A 20,708-nucleotide genomic window follows, 5' to 3' on the forward strand; every position below is an offset into this window, starting at 1 on the left:
ACTTGTCAAACGTGTATTTCCCCTAACTATTTTGTGTTTATCTAAAAAAAAAAATTAACCTGACATATACACTTTAAGGCATAGGCTTATGTCCTATTTCAGGAAAATAGATGATTTAATTGTGAATGTTACTATAATCAAAGGCATTTGAATATGTTTGGTGGGCTGAATTACTCAAATTAAGTCATTAAATAAATATTATATATGGAGATGTTTGTAGTAGAGTGTTTGCAGTATAAATGTCACTTCTGTAGAAACAAAAGTCAAGTCACCTTTATTTATATAGCGCTTTTTACAATACAGATGTTTTCAAAGCAGCTTTACAGTGATAACAGGAAAATAATGCAACAAAGTTTGTTTCTGCTGTACAACAGATCTAGAAGAAAATACTGTCATAGTCCAGCTTAAGTAAGTTCAGTGTTCGTTCATTCATTTCTGTTGTAAAAAAGAACAGAAATAGTGTCATAGTCCAGCTTAAGTAAGTTCAGTGTGGATTAATTTATGTTATAATAGAAAGTTATTACTTTAGTTCATTTATCTATATAGCCGCTCTGGAGAAAACGGTGATGTCATCGTCCGGCTCAGTTCAGTTCTCATATAATGGTATCAGTGCAGATCAATAATATTGTTGAATATTAAGTGTCTCCAACTAAGCAAGCCAGAGGCGACAGTGGTAGGAACTCAAACTCCATCAGTGACAGAATGGAGAAGAAAACCTTGGCAGAAACCAGACTCAGTCTCTCAGTTCTCCTCTGACCAACGAACAAACAGTGTATGATTATGATTCAGGCATTACAGGTCAGAGGTCAGATTGGATCTGAACATTCAGAATATTTATCCAGTTTCATCTGGTTGAAGGTTTCCTTGTTTGACTTTGGATGAAGGATTGGATCATTCTGTAAGTTACACACACATGTGTGTGTGATGATCACTGTGGGTTTGTGTCTGTTGATTCTGTTGAATGTGATTGTGTCTGTAGAGGCTCTTTATTTCCATCAGCTGATCCAGAGAAGGTCAGACTAACATCTAGAACCTGTAAGTAAAACACAGACAGTCAAATGTGTGCGACATTATTGCATTATCAACTTTAGAACAACTAAAATGAAATTACTTAGATGATTAAGTGAGAGATTATAATATAATACTGAGATACATGATCCTGTATGACTGTCCTCTTTCTGTGTCACTGGGTCAGTTTTATTTATGATAAAGAATTTAGTGATAAATATTTACCATTATCTTTTATTGCAATTGACATTGACAATGATATTGAAAGCAAAATATTGAATTGTTTGAAATAAAAAGAAACTTGAAGATATTTGATTGTTGCTATAAACTATAATGAAAAAATAAATGAATTAAACTCTTATTAAACATGTTTATAGTGAGTAATTCACCATCACAATGAAAGTAAACTAAGAAACTAAATTAACTTTTAATTAAAATATGAACAGTTTTAATCATCACTACTCACTGAAGCGTCTCCAGTTTATAATGTGGATCCTCCTTCAGATCAGAGAGCAGCTTCACATCTGAGTCTCTTAGTTTATTATCAGACAGATTCAGTTGTCTCAGGTGTGAGGGGTTTGATCTCAGAGCTGAAGTCAGAGCAGCACAACCTTCATCTGTAACACCACAATCCCACAACCTGTAGAGAACAATGTCACTCTTCAGTCTCTCAGTTCAGGATCTACAGCTCAGATCAGCAGAACTTCACAATCAGAGACTTAATCCATGACACCATTAACAGGTCCAGTCTGAGGTTCAGACCTGCTTCTACAAACTGCTTGAGCGGGTTAGTCTCCATTTGATACAAATTGCAAGAATATTCGATAACACTTTATTTAACAGTGTCCTTGTTACATATGTTACATGAACTTACCATAGTAATAACAGTAAATTATGCATAATTACATGCAACTAACCCTCAATCAAATCCTAATCCTACCCTAACCCTATAGTAAGTACATGTAGTTGCTTAATATTACTCAGTACTTAAATATATAATTACACTGTTACAATGACACCTTAAAATAAAGTGTAACCGAATATTCATTTTTTTATGCAAATACCCAAAAATCATCAACATATCTGTATATGAACACAGTTGACACATCTTTACATCATCCAGTCATGTTTAATCTATCATTAATATTGTAAAATAATGTCAGACACATTGGAAAGAATCTAATGAAAATAAAAGCAACATTCCCATTAGTAATTTCACAGTAGATTTTTTTTTAATTTTTTTTTTTTATGGCAATCATTATTTACCATTAAAATAGAGGACTATGTTGGGACATTTTATACAATCTTACTCGAGTTTCTCCAGTTTACAGTGAGGATCCTGCAGTAGATCAGAAAGCTGCTTGACTCCAGAATCTCCTACTTTATTCCTTGACAGATCCAGTTCTCTCAGGTGTGAGGGGTTTGATCTCAGAGCTGAAGTCAGAGCAGCACAACCTTCATCTGTAACACCACAATCATACAACCTGTAGAGAACAATGACACTCTTCAGTCTCTCAGTTCAGGATCTACAGCTCAGATAAGCAGAACTTCACAATCAGAGACTTAATCCACGGCACCATTAACAGGTCCAGTCTAAGGTTCAGACCCGCTTCTACAAACTGCTTGAGTGGGTTAGTCTCCATTTGATAAAAATTACAAGAATATTCAATAACACTTTATTTAACAGTGTCCTTGTTACATATGTTACATGAACTTACCATAGTAATAACAGTAAATTATGCATAATTACATGCAACTAACCCTCAACCAAATCCTAATCCTACCCTTACCCTATAGTAAGTACATGTAGTTGCTTAATATTACTCAGTACATAAATATTAGAGATGCACCGATTACAATTTTCTAGGCCGATTCCGATTTCCGATTTTTCATTGAGTTTGACCTGCCGATACCGATTTTAGCCGATTCCGATTTCATTTTTTCTAACCACTTTACAGCACACACAAATATTTATTTTCTATCTTTTCTTTAATAGAACATTTTGCATAGAACATAGGTAATTTTTTTAACAGATAATCGCTATAAAATAGAACTATATAAATTACTCCTGGTGTGGAAAATACACACACACACACATACATACATACATACAGCGGCGGTTTCTTCATTAGGGCGATCGGGCGACGCACCACCAAAGTGTGAAAGGGACTTTTTCAATCACAATCTCATTCAACCACAGAGTTACGCTAGCAGTCACTCACTGTTGTTCTGCCTCTGGATATAGTCCAATCAGCGCCAAGTCACGTTCTGTGGAGTACCGCCTCTTTTTGGGCGATTTCACTATGGCCGAAAATCGCCCTGAGTGTTCCCATAGACTTACATTCAAAGATTTTTTTTTTCAAACTGCAGGCACTGCAATGCATTCTCTTTGGGTTCCGAGAGGGCTCGCACTAACGTGCTTTCGTCATCATACGTAAACTTCACTTGTGCAGCGATTGCTGGAAACAAATATACCTCTAATAATATTTAGCCATAAGCTGAAGTGACATCCAATAATTTCCTCAGTGCATAACTTACATTTCACGGACATATTCTCCATCTGTAAATGTTAGAAAGTCAATATTTCCAGTTTGCTGTCATGAGGGGGCGAGCTTTCTGCAAGCTAAACTTCCGTGAACGAGCGCCGCCACGTGCATGCGCGCCGAACAGACGGAGCGCAATAGAATAGGAGCGCAATTATTCTGACTAAAATATACATTAGCACTAAATTATAAATATATTTAGCTAAAATATTTGTTGTTGTTGGTGAACATAAATGTGCTAGAGAATTTCAAACCTACATGTGTATTTTTATGATATTAGCTTTGTTTTTTATTTTTTATTTTTTTATTTTAAGTTTAGATTGTAATGTTGCAATGTTAGAATGTAATGTGATTTGACCCCTTTTTTGGATAGACTGCAGATAGACAGCAAGGTTACACTATGTTTGATTTTATAACCTTCAATATGAACATTGTTTGTAGGACAATATTGATCAGGATTTATTTTTTTTTATTTTTTTTCAATACAGTTTTTTTTTCAAATAGAAAAATAATAATTAAATACTCAGATTATACCATACATCGCCATTTAGCCCAAAAATTCTGATTTATTTGGCAATTGGCTATTTCCCAACCCTACCGGCTGAAGTTTTAGCTAAACTTTAGGCTAATGATAGCTACATTATTATCACTGTTAAATTGTTATTTAACAATTAGCCTACATTCAGTCCTGGATTAATAATTCAGTTTGTTGTGCCCCCCCAAATTTTTTTTTAGCACCAGCCGCCACTGCATACACACATACACACATACATACACACACACACATACATATATGCAAGGCTATATATACACTCACCTAAAGGATTATTAGGAACACCTGTTCAATTTCTCATTAATGCAATTATCCAATCAACCAATCACATGGCAGTTGCTTCAATGCATTTAGGGGTGTGGTCCTGGTCAAGACAATCTCCTGAACTCCAAACTGAATGTCAGAATTGGAAAGAAAGGTGATTTAAGCAATTTTGAGCGTGGCATGGTTGTTGGTGCCAGACGGGCCGGTCTGAGTATTTCACAATCTGCTCAGTTACTGGGATTTTCACGCACAACCATTTCTAGGGTTTACAAAGAATGGTGTGAAAAGGGAAAAACATCCAGTATGCGGCAGTCCTGTGGGTGAAAAGGCCTTGTTGATGCTAGAGGTCAGAGGAGAATGGGCCGACTGATTCAAGCTGATAGAAGAGCAACTTTGACTGAAATAACCACTCGTTACAACCGAGGTATGCAGCAAAGCATTTGTGAAGCCACAACACGCACAACCTTGAGGCGGATGGGCTACAACAGCAGAAGACCCCACCGGGTACCACTCATCTCCACTACAAATAGGAAAAAGAGGCTACAATTTGCACGAGCTCACCAAAATTGGACAGTTGAAGACTGGAAAAATATTGCCTGGTCTGATGAGTCTCGATTTCTGTTGAGACATTGAGATGGTAGAGTCAGAATTTGGCGTAAACAGAATGAGAACATGGATCCATCATGCCTTGTTACCACTGTGCAGGCTGGTGGTGGTGGTGTAATGGTGTGGGGGATGTTTTCTTGGCACACTTTAGGCCCCTTAGTGCCAATTGGGCATCGTTTAAATGCCACGGCCTACCTGAGCATTGTTTCTGACCATGTCCATCCCTTTATGACCACCATGTACCCATCCTCTGATGGCTACTTCCAGCAGGATAATGCACCATGTCACAAAGCTCGAATCATTTCAAATTGGTTTCTTGAACATGACAATGAGTTCACTGTACTAAAATGGCCCCCAGAGTCACCAGATCTCAACCCAATAGAGCATCTTTGGGATGTGGTGGAATGGGAGCTTCGTGCCCTGGATGTGCATCCCACAAATCTCCATCAACTGCAAGATGCTATCCTATCAATATGGGCCAACATTTCTAAAGAATGCTTTCAGCACACTCTTTGAATCAATGCCACATAGAATTAAGGCAGTTCTGAAGGCGAAAGGGGGTCAAACACAGTATTAGTATGGTGTTCCTAATAATCCTTTAGGTGAGTGTATATAGCCTTGCAGTATAAAGATATTTCTATATTTCTATATTTTCTGGCTAGTTTACTTTATTTATTTTTTATAATCATAACCATACTTGCAACCAAAACTGAATAATGAAAACAAGTTTAAATGGGTAAATCTTCTACAAATATTTTTGAGTCTTCGTTTTCTTTTCTGACATATACTGGAGTTCTTGTTAAAACACACTAGACATACTTATTCTGTGCATTTTGAGCACTTTTTGTGTGAATTCATTTTTAGTTTGTCCATCAAAAGTGTGCTTTCACTTTAATTGATGTAACCTGGGTGAATTTGAGCAATTGAATGTAGTGTAGGTAGATTACTTACTAGACATGTTATGTTTAATGTAATTCATGAATCTCAATATATGCTGACTGTTTCTTTAAAATTCAGTTTTTTTTATTTTGTTTGGTTGAAATGTACTTGCTGGAAAATGTGGTTTTTACAAGCAAGTTTGATCATTTATTTTGTTATTGGATAAGAGATCGCAGAGCCCACCTCCTAGAGAGGTATTCGTGACGGGGATTGGTTGTTGTGAGGGGGAGGAGGGGGAGAAAAAATGACAAGCTAAGTGAGCAGGTGAAACGGAGAAATCCAGATCGGATTGATTTCCTATATTGTGGTTTATTTTACTAACTAACCGTTAGTAAGTGATTCGTGATTACTGTTTAAGATGATGGTGTGAAAGACAAATGTTTTGTTGAGTTTAACGTGACTTCGAAACGAAGACAGCATCTTTTTGTTTTGCCGCGATGGTCGCAAAATGTGAGAGAGAACGAGATACGATCTTCGGGGACTAGATGGCAGTTTAACGCTGCGTTTCTGAGGTAACTCGTTGTAAAGTCATAATCATCGTAAAGAATGATGACTAACCAGATAGCGCTCTGAATTACCGTGAGGTTCAGAGTTCCTCTGGCTCCGTGGGACACGCGGAGCCACTGACTACTTCACGAGAGCAGCCAGAGAGCGAAACATTCATTTGCCAAGCCCAACGGACAGCTTCGGGACTTGCAGGTATTATTAAATTTTATTTTTGCTCTTTAGAGTGAAGGGGCCAATTCTGAGTTTGCTTTAAAGGCCACAACGCACACAAGCAACGCTACAGGCCTGCAACGCGGGGGGAAAGCGCGCACGTGAGACTGTGTGAGAGAGTGTGTGTGTGTGTGTGTGGGCCCACTATTATTTTATTATAACTTTGGTTCATCTGAGTAAGAGGATCCTTTTGTCATTTGTTGTTTTGAAGGGGATAATTTATGTAGTTAAAAAAAAAAAACTACATGCAATTTGTCATTTGAGATATTCACGTGATTTTTTCGTGTTGCATTGAGTGACATTTCCTCAGTCACATGTGGGAGGTGTTTTGAGACCTTAGGGAAATTGTAATTCTTCTATTTGCAGATCTTTATTTTCATTCTATATTCAAATAACTTTGTTTTCAAATAAATGTGTAATTGTTTATTGTGAAATCACAGATTCATTTCCTTACTTTGGCTTTGTATTTTAAATAGTGGTAGTGGTGTTGTTAAATACTCATTTTGAGTGTTTATTTTCTGTGCTTCATATCAATAAGAGATAAAAATAGTGTGAGTTGAGTTTTTAAAAAGCGTTCCCAAAATTAGTCGAGAGACAAAATGAAAGAACCCGTGTGATCACTCTAAATATCTCTGAAAAGAATCTTCTGTCTGAGTAGGGTGTTACATTGAGTGTGAGCAGCAGCAAAAATAGACCCGTGCCGAAACCCGCGCTTCACTGCTGCTCACGCGACGCTCCTGCTCGACGCTCACGCGCTGCTCCTGCTCGCGGTGTGAATGCACTCATTGATTAACATGCATAATGGAAAAAAAAAGCGCTGCTCACGCGCCGCTGACATTTGTGGTGTGAAACGGACGTAATTCATGAAGTGTCCTACATGTCCGTTCCGTGTGCACGTGTGATGCTGATGTTGGGCGATGTTAATCATGCGGCGCCCGAGTGCATTTGATCGGCATAAAATCGGCATATGTCAGACTGACCGGCCGGTCGCCGATCACGTGAAAATCGGCCAATTCTGGTCACCAGCCGATCAATCGGTGCATCTCTAATAAATATATTGTATAATTACACTGTAACAATGACACCATAAAATAAAGTGTAACCGAATATTATTTTTTTATGCAAATACCCCAAAATCATCAACATATCTGTATATGAACACGGTTGTCACATCTTTACATCATCCAGTCATGTTTAATCATTAATATTGTAAAATGATGTCAGACACATTGGAAAGAATCTAATGAAAATAAAATCAACATTTCCATTAGTAATTTCACAGTAGATTATTTTTTTTTTGTATGGCAATCATTATTTACCATTAAAATCGAGGACTATGTTGGGACATTTTATACAATCTTACCTCAGTATCTCCAGTTTACAGTGAGGATCCTGCAGTAGATCAGAGAGCAGCTTAACTCCAGAATCTCCTACTTTATTCCATGACAGATCCAGTTCTCTCAGGTGTGAGGGGTTTGATCTCAGAGCTGAAGTCAGAGCAGCACAACCTTCATCTGTAACACCACAATCCCTCAACCTGTAGAGAACAATGACACTCTTCAGTCTCTCAGTTCAGGATCTACAGCTCAGATAAGCAGAACTTCACAATCAGAGACTTAATCCACGGCACCATTAACAGGTCCAGTCTAAGGTTCAGACCCGCTTCTACAAACTGCTTGAGTGGGTTAGTTTCCATTTGATACAAATTGCAAGAATATTCGATAACACTTTATTTAACAGTGTCCTTGTTACATATGTTACATGAATTTACCATAGTAATAACAGTAAATTATGCATAATTACATGCAACTAACCCTCAACCAAATCCTAATCCTACCCTAACCCTATAGTAAGTACATGTAGTTGCTTAATATTACTCAGTACTTAAATATATAATTACACTGTAACAATGACACCTTAAAATAAAGTGTAACCGAATATTAATTTTTTATGCAAATACCCCAAAATCATCAACATATCTGTATATGAACACAGTTGTCACATCTTTACATCATTCAGTCATGTTTAATCTATCATTAATATTGTAAAATAATGTCAGACACATTGGAAAGAATCTAATGAAAATAAAAGCAACATTCCCATTAGTAATTTCACAGTAGATTTTTTTTTTTTGTATGGCAATCATTATTTACCATTAAAATAGAGGACTATGTTGGGACATTTTATACAATCTTACTTGAGTTTCTCCAGTTTACAGTGAGGATCCTGCAGTAGATCAGAAAGCTGCTTGACTCCAGAATCTCCTACTTTATTCCTTGACAGATCCAGTTCTCTCAGGTGTGAGGGGTTTGATCTCAGAGCTGAAGTCAGAGCAGCACAACCTTCATCTGTAACACCACAATCCCTCAACCTGTAGAGAACAATGACACTCTTCAGTCTCTCAGTTCAGGATCTACAGCTCAGATAAGCAGAACTTCACAATCAGAGACTTAATCCACGGCACCATTAACAGGTCCAGTCTAAGGTTCAGACCCGCTTCTACAAACTGCTTGAGCGGGTTAGTTTCCATATCATAAAAATTGCAAGAATATTCAATAACACTTTATTTAACAGTGTCCTTGTTACATATGTTACATGAACTTACCATAGTAATAACAGTAAATTATGCATAATTACATGCAACTAACCCTCAACCAAATCCTAATCCTACCCTAACCCTATAGTAAGTACATGTAGTTGCTTAATATTACTCAGTACATAAATATATTGTATAATTACATTGTAACAATGACACCATAAAATAAAGTGTAACCGAATATAATTTTTTTATGCAAATACCCAAAAATCATCAACATATCTGTATATGAACACGGCTGTCACATCTTTACATCATCCAGTCATGTTTAATCTATCATTAATATTGTAAAATAATGTCAGACACATTGGAAAGAATCTAATGAAAATAAAAGCAACATTCCCATTAGTAATTTCACAGTAGATTTTTTTTTTTTTTTTTTTTGTATGGCAATCATTATTTACCATTAAAATAGAGGACTATGTTGGGACATTTTATACAATCTTACTCGAGTATCTCCAGTTTACAGTGAGGATCCTGCAGTAGATCAGAAAGCTGCTTGACTCCAGAATCTCCTACTTTATTCCATGAAAGATCCAGTTTTCTCAGGTGTGAGGGGTTTGATCTCAGAGCTGAAGTCAGAGCAGCACAACCTTCATCTGTAACACCACAATCCCACAACCTGTAGAGAACAATGACACTCTTCAGTCTCTCAGTTCAGGATCTACAGCTCAGATAAGCAGAACTTCATAATCAGAAACTTAATCCACGGCACCATTAACAGGTCCAGTCTAAGGTTCAGACCCGCTTCTACAAACTGCTTGAGTGGGTTAGTCTCCATATCATAAAAATTGCAAGAATATTCAATAACACTTTATTTAACAGTGTCCTTGTTACATATGTTACATGAACTTACCATAGTAATAACAGTAAATTATGCATAATTACATGCAACTAACCCTCAACCAAATCCTAATCCTACCCTAACCCTATAGTAAGTACATGTAGTTGCTTAATATTACTCAGGACTTAAATATATAATTACACTGTAATAATGACACCTTAAAATAAAGTGTAACCAAATATTCATTTTTTTATGCAAGTACCCAAAAATCATCAACATATCTGTATATGAACACAGTTGTCACATCTTTACATCATCCAGTCATGTTTAATCTATCATTAATATTGTAAAATAATGTCAGACACATTGGAAAAAATCTAATCAAAATAAAATCAACATTTCCATTAGTAATTTCACAGTAGATTTTTTTTTGTATGGCAATCATTATTTACCATTAAAATAGAGGACTATGTTGGGACATTTTATACAATCTTACTTGAGTTTCTCCAGTTTACAGTGAGGATCCTGCAGTAGATCAGAAAGCTGCTTGACTCCAGAATCTCCTACTTTATTCTCAGACAGATTCAGTTCTCTCAGGTGTGAGGGGTTTGATCTCAGAGCTGAAGTCAGAGCAGCACAACCTTCATCTGTAACACCACAATCCCACAACCTGTAGAGAACAATGTCACTCTTCAGTCTCTCAGTTCAGGATCTACAGCTCAGATAAGCAGAACTTCACAATCAGAAACTTAATCCACGGCACCATTAACAGGTCCAGTCTAAGGTTCAGACCCGCTTCTACAAACTGCTTGAGTGGGTTAGTCTCCATATCATAAAAATTGCAAGAATATTCAATAACACTTTATTTAACAGTGTCCTTGTTACATATGTTACATGAACTTACCATAGTAATAACAGTAAATTATGCATAATTACATGCAACTAACCCTAAACCAAATCCTAATCCTACACTAACCCTATAGTAAGTACATGTAGTTGCTTAATATTACTCAGTACTTAAATATATAATTACACTGTAACAATGACACCTTAAAATAAAGTGTAACCGAATATTCATTTTTTTATGCAAATACCCCAAAATCATCAACATATCTGTATATGAACACGGTTGTCACATCTTTACATCATCCAGTCATGTTAAATCTATCATTAATATTGTAAAATGATGTCAGACACATTGGAAAAAATCTAATGAAAATAAAATCAACATTTCCATTAGTAATTTCACAGTAGATTTTTTTTGTATGGCAATCATTATTTACCATTAAAATAGAGGACTATGTTGGGACATTTTATACAATCTTACTTGAGTTTCTCCAGTTTACAGTGAGGATCCTGCAGTAGATCAGAAAGCTGCTTGACTCCCGAATCTCCTACTTTATTCCTTGTCAGACTCAGTTTTCTCAGGTGTGAGGGGTTTGATCTCAGAGCTGAAGTCAGAGCAGCACAACCTTCATCTGTAACACCACAATCCCTCAACCTGTAGAGAACAATGACACTCTTCAGTCTCTCAGTTCAGGAAACACTGATATAAATAATAAGATATGAATTTCTCCTTTCTCCTCAACAGATTTGTATATGAAAGCAGTTGTCACCTCTTCACATCATCCAATCATGCTTATAACTATTGTTGTGGAAAATATGCAATTGTCCTGTTACAAGTATTCCTTTTTGTAAACTAGTTAACTTGTAAATAATAAAACTATATTTAACTGAAACTAAGAAGCTTGTCTGCCAAAAGTCTTTGATTTCTAATAAACTGAACTGAACAGATCATGAAGAAGTCTTCTGACCTATAGATTGTGAGTATGAAAATTCAGATGCTTATGATTTAGGACAGATTTGACGTACTTTACCTAACCTGAGAATAATCAAAATAAGGTTAAAGGTGTCTAGAAAAACGCACCATAAAACACTATCAAAAACTATCAAAAGTAAAATGACCTCAGAAGCTTTGGAAAGAATCTAATGAAGATTAAACATCCTTTTAAGTTACTTGATGGTAAACTTTTTTTGTCAGTGTTTCCCATTGGTTGAGAATGTACTTGTGGTGGGCAGGGCGAAGTGACGCAGCGCTGATTGAGCGGGTTCAGAATAAACTAGTCAAACAAAGGTTTATGAACTCTATTTATTACACAAAATACTCAATATCCTTAAGAAATCATTTAGAAATAATGTAGAAATTCATATTATGCATAAATTCATAAAATTTACTACAAGCATGAACAAATATTTTCATAATGAAAACTATTTTCAAAGTTGACAGTTTCTGTCTGAGCAATTAATTTTTCTCTGCTTTGACAACAACTTTCTAAGGCCTGCCTGTACGGATCGGCTTCAGGGGCAGGTCCGTTTACTAATGCTTAAGCGTGCAGCAAGGAGATCTCCTTGAAGTTTATTTCGCATGTCAGTTTTGATCTGAAATAGAAACAAACTTACATCACCATTTTGGAAGATAGCACAAGAGAAAATTAACTGACAATTTTCAAATTGTGCTTTCTTGCATTACGGTTTAAAATCACTTACCTTGTTCATTGCTGAGAAGTCTCGCTCACAATTTAATATTGTTTAAGGCCATTTCGCGATTTCAGTCTATATATTGTTTAGTTTATGTTGTTTAAATGGATATATAGACCAGTGGTTATCAAACTTTTTAGAGTGGCATGCCTAAGGCTTTTACCATCCTTTTGCATACCTCCTCTCTGCAGTCACACCTTTTTCAGTAAGGGACAATATTTTGTAGGGCTGGGAGAAAGAAATCAATTCACCTAGGTATCGCAATTTCTTTTTTCAACGATTTTAAAATCAAATTTTTTCAAAAATCAAAAAGTGACATTGATTTTATACAATAGTTCAACATATGAAAGGTATTAATATTAAGTGATGTTCATTTTCAACACAGTTTTGTCAGTATTTTATTTACAACAAAATAATAGCTCCAACGAAAGCCACAGCAGAACAGCAGCATTCATTCATAAATACAGATATTTGCTTCTGTATGAATTAATGACTCGATGACTCACTCATAAAGACAGTGACTTACTGCCACCTACTGGCGGTTTTAATCTAATATTCAAAAGCATCACTTCGTTTTAACCATCATTGCATATTTCTCTACTGAACTTTTTTATTTATTTAAAGCATTATTTATTTTATTAAGGTATTTGTAAAAGTAAAAAAAATGCCAAGGGCAGAAAGTAATATACAGAGAGGTCACTTGCAAAGTTAGGTTAAAGATACAAACAAAGAGGGATTCAAGCAAATAGCATCAATAACAAGGTATAATTTACAGACTGTGAGCTGAAGAGTAATATTCAGAGAAAAAATTTGTTTTTAAGAGGTTTTTGAAGGAGAGAAGGGTGGATGCTTGACGGATGTCTTGAGGAAGAGCATGCCACAACGCTAAAAGACCTGATGGCTCCCATGGTTACCAAACTATTGAAACTGACTGAATTTGGCACAGGCCTACCTAAGATATTTTTCACCAGCCGCCACTGATTGCAGTGAAAATACAAAACGGAAGAAAAAAGACAACGAGCGCAGCGCTGTAAAGGGGCTCTACATATTAAGGTCTATAGTGACACAACAATTGAACGTTCGCAAAGACCCGCCCCCTTTGTTACTGTTGCTATGTCCAACAAGCCACGCCTCTCTAACGCCACACCATGTTCTCACGCAGAGCGGAGAAAATACATGGCGGAGCAGAGAGTCCACTGACTACGCACTGACAACGCACTGACAGACAGGACAGACAAGGTTACTTTTGATATGAAACACAAAGTCTCACCCTTCAAATTTGGTAATTTTTTAAAGAAATTTAAACGATAAATACCGTTTTGAGGCTCTTTAAAGGGTAACTAAACTCTAAAACAACTTTTTTTAGTTAAAAATCTGTAAGACTGGGGCTATTAATGCTTTTCCTTGATTCAAGTAATTTTTTTGACATTTGGGTTTAAAGTGTTTTAATTCTACAATATATGGTGTAAAAACGTCTGAGTGCTGCCCTCTTCAGGTTGAACAGTGGCTACTGCAGTTGAATTTTCCTATTGGAAGTTGTGGTGGCCGGTGACGTCAGAGAGAACCAGCTAACCACGCCCTTGCCTACAGAGAGATACGTCTCAGATGCACGCCTCCTCTCCACTGGGCTCTGCCCACTTCTCCAGCATTTTTCAAATATTGCCAGTGGGTGGAGTCAGGCTCTGACCAGGGGTTTAGTTACCCTTTAATGCAGGGGCAGAGTGGGACCAAAAAATCTACCGGGAAATTTCGTAGACCACCGACCCTTATGATATAACGAGATATTATGTCGAAATACTGTGTTGAGCAGAGAGGCTGCACAGACAGTTTGACCAGTGGGAAGCGGCCGCACATCAGGCCGCCGGATGGTGTTGCTAATATAACTCGCAATGTATAACTATTATCAGACTGGCCCTCGCGGCCTCAAAACACTACCGGCCCACCGGGAAAAGTCCCGACTCTCCCGATTGCCACTCCGCCCCTGCTTTAATGTGTCTGACAGATCACTCTAGCCTCAGTTAAAGCTGCTTGTGAACCAGGGCCGCGGGAAGTGCTGCAGCACCCCCTGTTTTCACAGAATTGTAAATGCAACGCATATGTTTGTTAATTAAAATTTATACATTTTTAGCATTTAGTCATTTATTTGTAATAAACACTTTAAGTGGGCTATTTAAAAATTGTTATTTATATGTTAAATTATGTTTTTAAAACATAAGCGCAGAGTGTTACGTATAATGTTGGGTGTGCGTCGAAAGAATTTGTCCGCAGCTGCTCAAAAAAAAAAAAAAAAAAACACCCAGTCAAAAACCCCACTGGCAGTGTTTTGTAAGGATAGCACTAGGCAGGTTTTTTGTGTTCATTTCTATATTTATATTATCGATATAATATCAGACAATATTTTCACGGACCGGCCTTTAAAGGTTGGGTAGGTAGGAATTGTCTAAAAAACTTTATTTATATATCAATACATAATTAAAATGTAAGTACTCTGAAAAAGAAAGTATAAAAATCGAGTGTCTGTAGACCTCTCACGACTGTTTTAAAGACAGCTCATTATTTCCATTCACTCCACCCCCTCCCTTCTGGACTCCTTCCAAAGCCACGCCCCCAAAACACATGAACGCGCGACTCCGACCGCTGAGCTGGAAGACGTATTATTTACCTAGTAAACATGCAGGGCCACTGATGACGGCGGATAAACAGTTATCGCACATTCACTGGTAGGGACGAAACATCAACAATATGCTTTACATTGACTATGGCCTGCCCATACTTTGACTACAAACTTGGTCCTCAAATCATTACGTATTTTGCAATACATGTAATGTAACTTCATAACGTTGCACTCTTTCTATAAGTTATAAATAGCTAGCAAGATAATAATGGTAACGTTACAGTATCTAAGTAATTATTCTAGCGATGTGTAATGCTAAATAAGGTTTGCTAGTACATTATTTCAGCAACATGACAAGCCAGTGAATTAGCAGGTTTCTATTGTTGCTTTGCACAGCGCGTGACGTTTTATCTGTATGTTATGCGGCTAGAGCTTTGACACTGAGTAAATGGGCTCCGACGGGCTTGTTTATCGTCATTGGTCTTTTTCCGTTTACCTGTCTTTGTTGCATGAGCTGGTGCCACTCGGGAAATTGGCAGTTTTGGTTGTTTGTCCGCCATTAGCACAGCTGCGCGGCACACCGGCTATCTTGGTTTTGAACGACGGTATGCGCTGTGCGAGAGAGGGGGGTGATCAGCGCGTACACAAGCATGATTGACACTGCTAAGACACTCCTCCTGGCTCTGATTGGTTGTTTCTTACCGGGAGCGGTGTATTTCTGCAAATGGCAATAGGACCACTGGGAGGAGCCTGGGGAGCTTGATTTTTTCACAGATTATCTGTCTCATATTCTACTGTCAGGACATAATGACAGTTTTAACAAATATGTAAAAAATACATTTTTACAGAAGTTACCAACTGCAGCTTTAAGGTGTGGCGGATAAATAGCCTACAACAAAATAAAATGATACGACCGGCATAAAAACTGGGGTATTTTTTAAATAACAAACGTGAATCCAATGTGTAGGCCTACTCGCAACTTTATTAGCAGCGTCCTCCTACATCGCACCTAAAGACAACTGAGAAAGCCTGAACACAAAATAAAATGCCCCCCAAAAGAAAAAAAATCTCCATGTTTTCGGTGCTGACCGAGGAAAGACGTCAGCATGTAACATGTAAGGGTGGCGCTGCCAATAAAGCATCTAAAAGCTGTCACAAAGAACAGGCAAAAATAATGATTATGAATATGTAAAATATAGCAGGATACATTTTAATTGTTTACTAATAAAACAGTTATTTTTTATGTCAGTGTCGGATAGACAGATGAAGTTGACGATGCTGACTCGTGATCTTTGCAGCGCCAGAGAGAAATGCACATTTCATACGAATTACATAAGCAGCGCAGTCTGTTTTCTTTCGTTTTGAATTGTTCTGCTTAAAAGTAGACATTTCAAGCTATCTATATGTCTCAGGTCTGTGAGGCAATAGGCTACCTTATAGGCCTACGCTGAGTTTCGGTTCATTTATGAGACGAGCTCCAGGTTCGCCAGCGCCTCCGGGTCCTGATTATATATTTTCTAATAGCCTATATTTACTTCTTATTTATTAAATCCAGACAATTGGTTGATGAAACATTGATTAAAATTAAGATACAATTAATACAAAACGAAATTAAATTTAAAGACAGGCTTTGTGCTTTCAGTTTGAGGTCTCTGTGAAAGTTTTAAAGCAGTCTTTTAGTGCCGCTTTCAGAGCGCTCACGTCCGTAACGGAGAACTGACCCGTCTGTAACATTTTTTTTTTTTTTTTTGAAATACATTTCTAAATAAATGCGACTTAGTCCAGTGCGACTTAGGCTATATATGTCTTTTCTTCCTCGTGGCGCATTTTTTAACTGATATGCGACTCTGGAGCGACTTATAAAATAGGCTACGGTAAGTTATTTATTCTTTTTGTGCAAATGTCCCATAAAGTCCCATCCTTTAAGGATTAATTTATGTCCCGTTGACCGGTCCATTGCATTACGAATAAAAGCAGAATCAATAAAGTCAAAAATGTGATGTGCAGTCAGGTTTGAGTGTGTGCGCTGTTTCAACGAGTGTTCTCACTGATACGCTTGTTGTGATTAGTTTTGACGAGTTTTATAGTCTTGATATTGTTTCTTATTCAAAAGTGGTGACGCCCCTATAGGCTGCTGTTATTCATGTCTGAATCCTTATGACTCCTGTCGTAGTTAATATTGCTCTTCATTGGTTCATTATTAGTTCATATCTTCGCTAATCATGAGTTCATGTTGAATTAACTATTGATTCAGGTATTAGGATATGATTATTCATGTACTGTTATTGTAAAGGGTTACTTAAGATATATTTGAATTTCTCCTATTACAGTATTGCTTTGGTACGAAAACACATGCTAAAATCATAAATGTGATCATGTTTTATCAGTGTAATGATTGTTGTCAGAGTGACTTACTGAAGTGATCTGGATTCTTTAACCACAGGCTGCAGCTTCTGAAGAACTTCATCTGCTGTATTTTGGGCTCCAGTAAAGTGTTTTAGATCAAAAACATCCATCTTCTGCTCTGATGTCAGCAACACATAAACCAGAGCTGACCACTGTGAAGAGGAGAGTTTGGTTTTTCTTATTTCTCCAGATGTCAGATAATGTTGAATCTCCTTCATCAGAGAATCATCACCCAGTTCATTCAGACAGTGGAACAGATTGATGGATCTCTCTGGAGAGCGATTCTCCCCGATCTTCTGTTTGATGTACTGAACTGTTTCCTCTTTGTTGTAGGAGCAGCTTCCAGTCTGTGTCAGTAGTCCTCGTAAGAGAGTCTGATTGGACTCCAATGAGAGACCCAGAAGGAAACGCAGGAAAAGGTCCAGATGTCCATTCTTACTCTGTAAAGCCTCATCCACAGCTCTCTGATGCAGCTCAGATAATGAATGATATTTCATCAGGTTTAAGATTTTAGTAAAGACACTTTGTATGGTTGTGTCAAACACATTTCTGTTCTTATATGTAAAGTAAATGTGTGTATATAGAGCTGCTAGATGTTCCTGGATGCTCAGATGAACAAAGCAGAAGACTTTCCCCTGATACAAGCCCAACTCCTCTCTGAAGATCTGAGTGCACAATCCTGAGTACACTGATGCTTCTGTCACATCAATGCCACACTCTCTCAGGTCTTCCTTATAGAAGATCAGGTTGCCTTTCACAAGCTGCTGGAAAGCCAGTTTCCCCAGTTTGAGAATCATGTCTTCATCTTTCAATCTCTTCTCATAGTCCTTCTCGTGTTTGATGTTGGTCTGAATGATCAGGAAGTGTGTGTACATCTGAGTGAGAGTCTTGGGAATCTCTCCTCTCTCTGCTTCACTCAACATCTCCTCTAGAACAGTGGCTGAGATCCAGCAGAACACTGGGATGTGGCACATGATGTGGAGGCTCCTCGAGGACTTCAGGTGTGTGATGATTGTATTGGCCAGACTCTGATCACTGATTCTCTTCCTGAAGTATTCCTCCTTCTGTGGCTCATTGAAGCCTCGTACCTCTGTCACTCGATGGACACACTCAGAGGGGACGAGATCCGCTGCTGCTGGTCTGGAGGTGATCCAGATGAGAGCAGAGGGAAGCAGATTCCCCTCAATGAGGTTCATCAGCAGCTCGTCCACTGAGGCTGATGCAGATATATCACACAGTTTCACTTCACTCTTAAAGTTCAGAGACAGACGACACTCATCCAGACCATCAAAGATGAACAACACTTTATATTCACCACTGGATATTTCCATTTCTTTAGTTTCAGGAAATAAGACATGAAGAAGATCTGAAAGACTGAGTGTTTTGTCCTTCATCAAGTTGATCTCTCTGAAAGGAAGTGGAAATATGAGCTGGACGTCCTGATTCTCTTTCCCTTCAGCCCAGTCCACAATGAACTTCTGCACAGAGACTGTTTTCCCAATGCCAGCGACTCCCTTTGTCAGCACAGTTCTGATGGGTTTGTCTTGTCCAGGTAAAGGTCTAAAGATGTCATTGCATTTGATTGGTGTGTCCTCTGTTGCTGTTCTCCTGGATTGTGTCTCAATCTGTCTCACCTCATGATCATTATTGATCTCTCCACTTTCAGTCTCTGTGATGTAGAGCTCTGTGTAGATCTCATTCAGGAGTGTTGGGTTTCCCTGCTTTGCTGTTCCTTCATACAGACACTGAAACTTCTTCAGCAGATTTGATTTTAATCTGATTTGGACCAGTGAAAGATTGACAGATTACAATATAAAGAGATACGTTTTAGTAAAATAACAACACTCTCTAATTAAATAATTAGACAATATCACACAAGCAACAGTGCTGTTGGTCTATATATCAGTAAAACTTTTATTTGGCCGTTTGCACAAGCCTCTGGGAATTAGATATTGATATAAATTTCATTATTTGATCCTTTTCTCAATTCAAATGAATCTGGACATATTTGAGATACATGTACATTTGGTAGGGAAAAACCTCTCAACTAGTGCAGTAAACTATACAGTGGACCTGCTTCACTTGGATCATTACTATAATATTAAAGGTAAAAATGTTGTCCAAATGATTGAATTCAACTGAATTCAGACAGAATAAGTCAACATTCAATTTAATCTGAAAATCTGAAGGCCGGTTTAATGAACTCACATAACCTGCAGTTCCTGAACTTCCTGAAAGAGTTGAGAGGCTCTGAAAATCTTTGAAATACTGATGGTAACAATAATGAACTCTTTTTAATAGAAAAAGAAATGTGACCTGATTCATAATTTTCACACTGTGACGCAAACACATTTTAGTTTGAGTTTCTAATTTTTCTAATTATTTTTAATTATTTAATTATATTACTATATTTTTAGTTAAGAATATAACTGAAACAGATTTAAACACATTAAATAATGAATACATCCCTAATAGGTTTAGGTTTAAATGAAGGGTTAATAAAGCGTCTGATAAAAAATCTGTCATGCCACATTAAAGAGCGGCTAAACGTGTTTAACACAATTATGTTCGGTCTTGTCTGCATCTGTTCTTCTTAGTCCCTGATTAGTTAACCTTCATCTATCTGTGTTTAGTTACAGTTCCCTCGTTTACCCTGTGTATATATTCTCCCGTTCAGTTCTGTCCTCGGTTATTGCTCATGTCTATGTTAAAACACGCTGTTGCTTGTGTACATTATTTTTGTTATCGTAATCGAGCTTCGTCTGTCTGATCATCAACCAGCGTGACAGTATTTGTAATTTGAGATTAAATTGAATGAATTTGAAAGCGTACACCCTGTTTTATAAAAAGTAACAAAAGTAACATACTGCGATTACTGAACTTTTATTAAAGGGATAGTTCACTTTGAAATTAATTTTTGGTATGTCTTAGCTTACCTCAAGGGCATCCAAGATGTAGGTGTCTTTTTTTCCGCAGTAGTTTCAATTTTGATATTTTTAGGTCAAACCGTTCTTGTCTGTCAGTCATATAATGCAGGTCGATGGTCACCACCTCAAAGAGCATGCACAGAGTCCAAATTAAAACAATTCCCCGTCGTCCAAATTAAACAATTCCCCATCGTAAGTACACATTGATGGCCT

General features: G+C 37.3%; 1 protein-coding gene across 1 annotated transcript in view; it reads right to left on the reverse strand.

Moving 5' to 3' along the window:
- Positions 1-258: 258 nt before the first annotated feature.
- The window catches only part of LOC309511316 (uncharacterized protein), a 142,136-nt gene continuing 121,686 nt past the window's right edge, over positions 259-20,708 (reverse strand). The window contains exons 17-24 of the mRNA XM_082186421.1: positions 11,338-11,511; positions 10,507-10,680; positions 9,675-9,848; positions 8,828-9,001; positions 7,994-8,167; positions 2,319-2,492; positions 1,475-1,648; positions 259-1,033 (exon numbers count right to left, since the gene is read on the reverse strand). Coding sequence (XP_082042547.1) covers positions 1,027-1,033; positions 1,475-1,648; positions 2,319-2,492; positions 7,994-8,167; positions 8,828-9,001; positions 9,675-9,848; positions 10,507-10,680; positions 11,338-11,511 — 1,225 coding nt within the window. The 3' untranslated portion in view covers positions 259-1,026. The remainder of the gene's footprint in view (positions 1,034-1,474; positions 1,649-2,318; positions 2,493-7,993; positions 8,168-8,827; positions 9,002-9,674; positions 9,849-10,506; positions 10,681-11,337; positions 11,512-20,708) is intronic.

This window comes from Leuciscus leuciscus (genome assembly GCF_965113295.1).
Source record: "Leuciscus leuciscus genome assembly, chromosome: 12".
Lineage (NCBI taxonomy): Eukaryota > Metazoa > Chordata > Actinopteri > Cypriniformes > Leuciscidae > Leuciscus > Leuciscus leuciscus.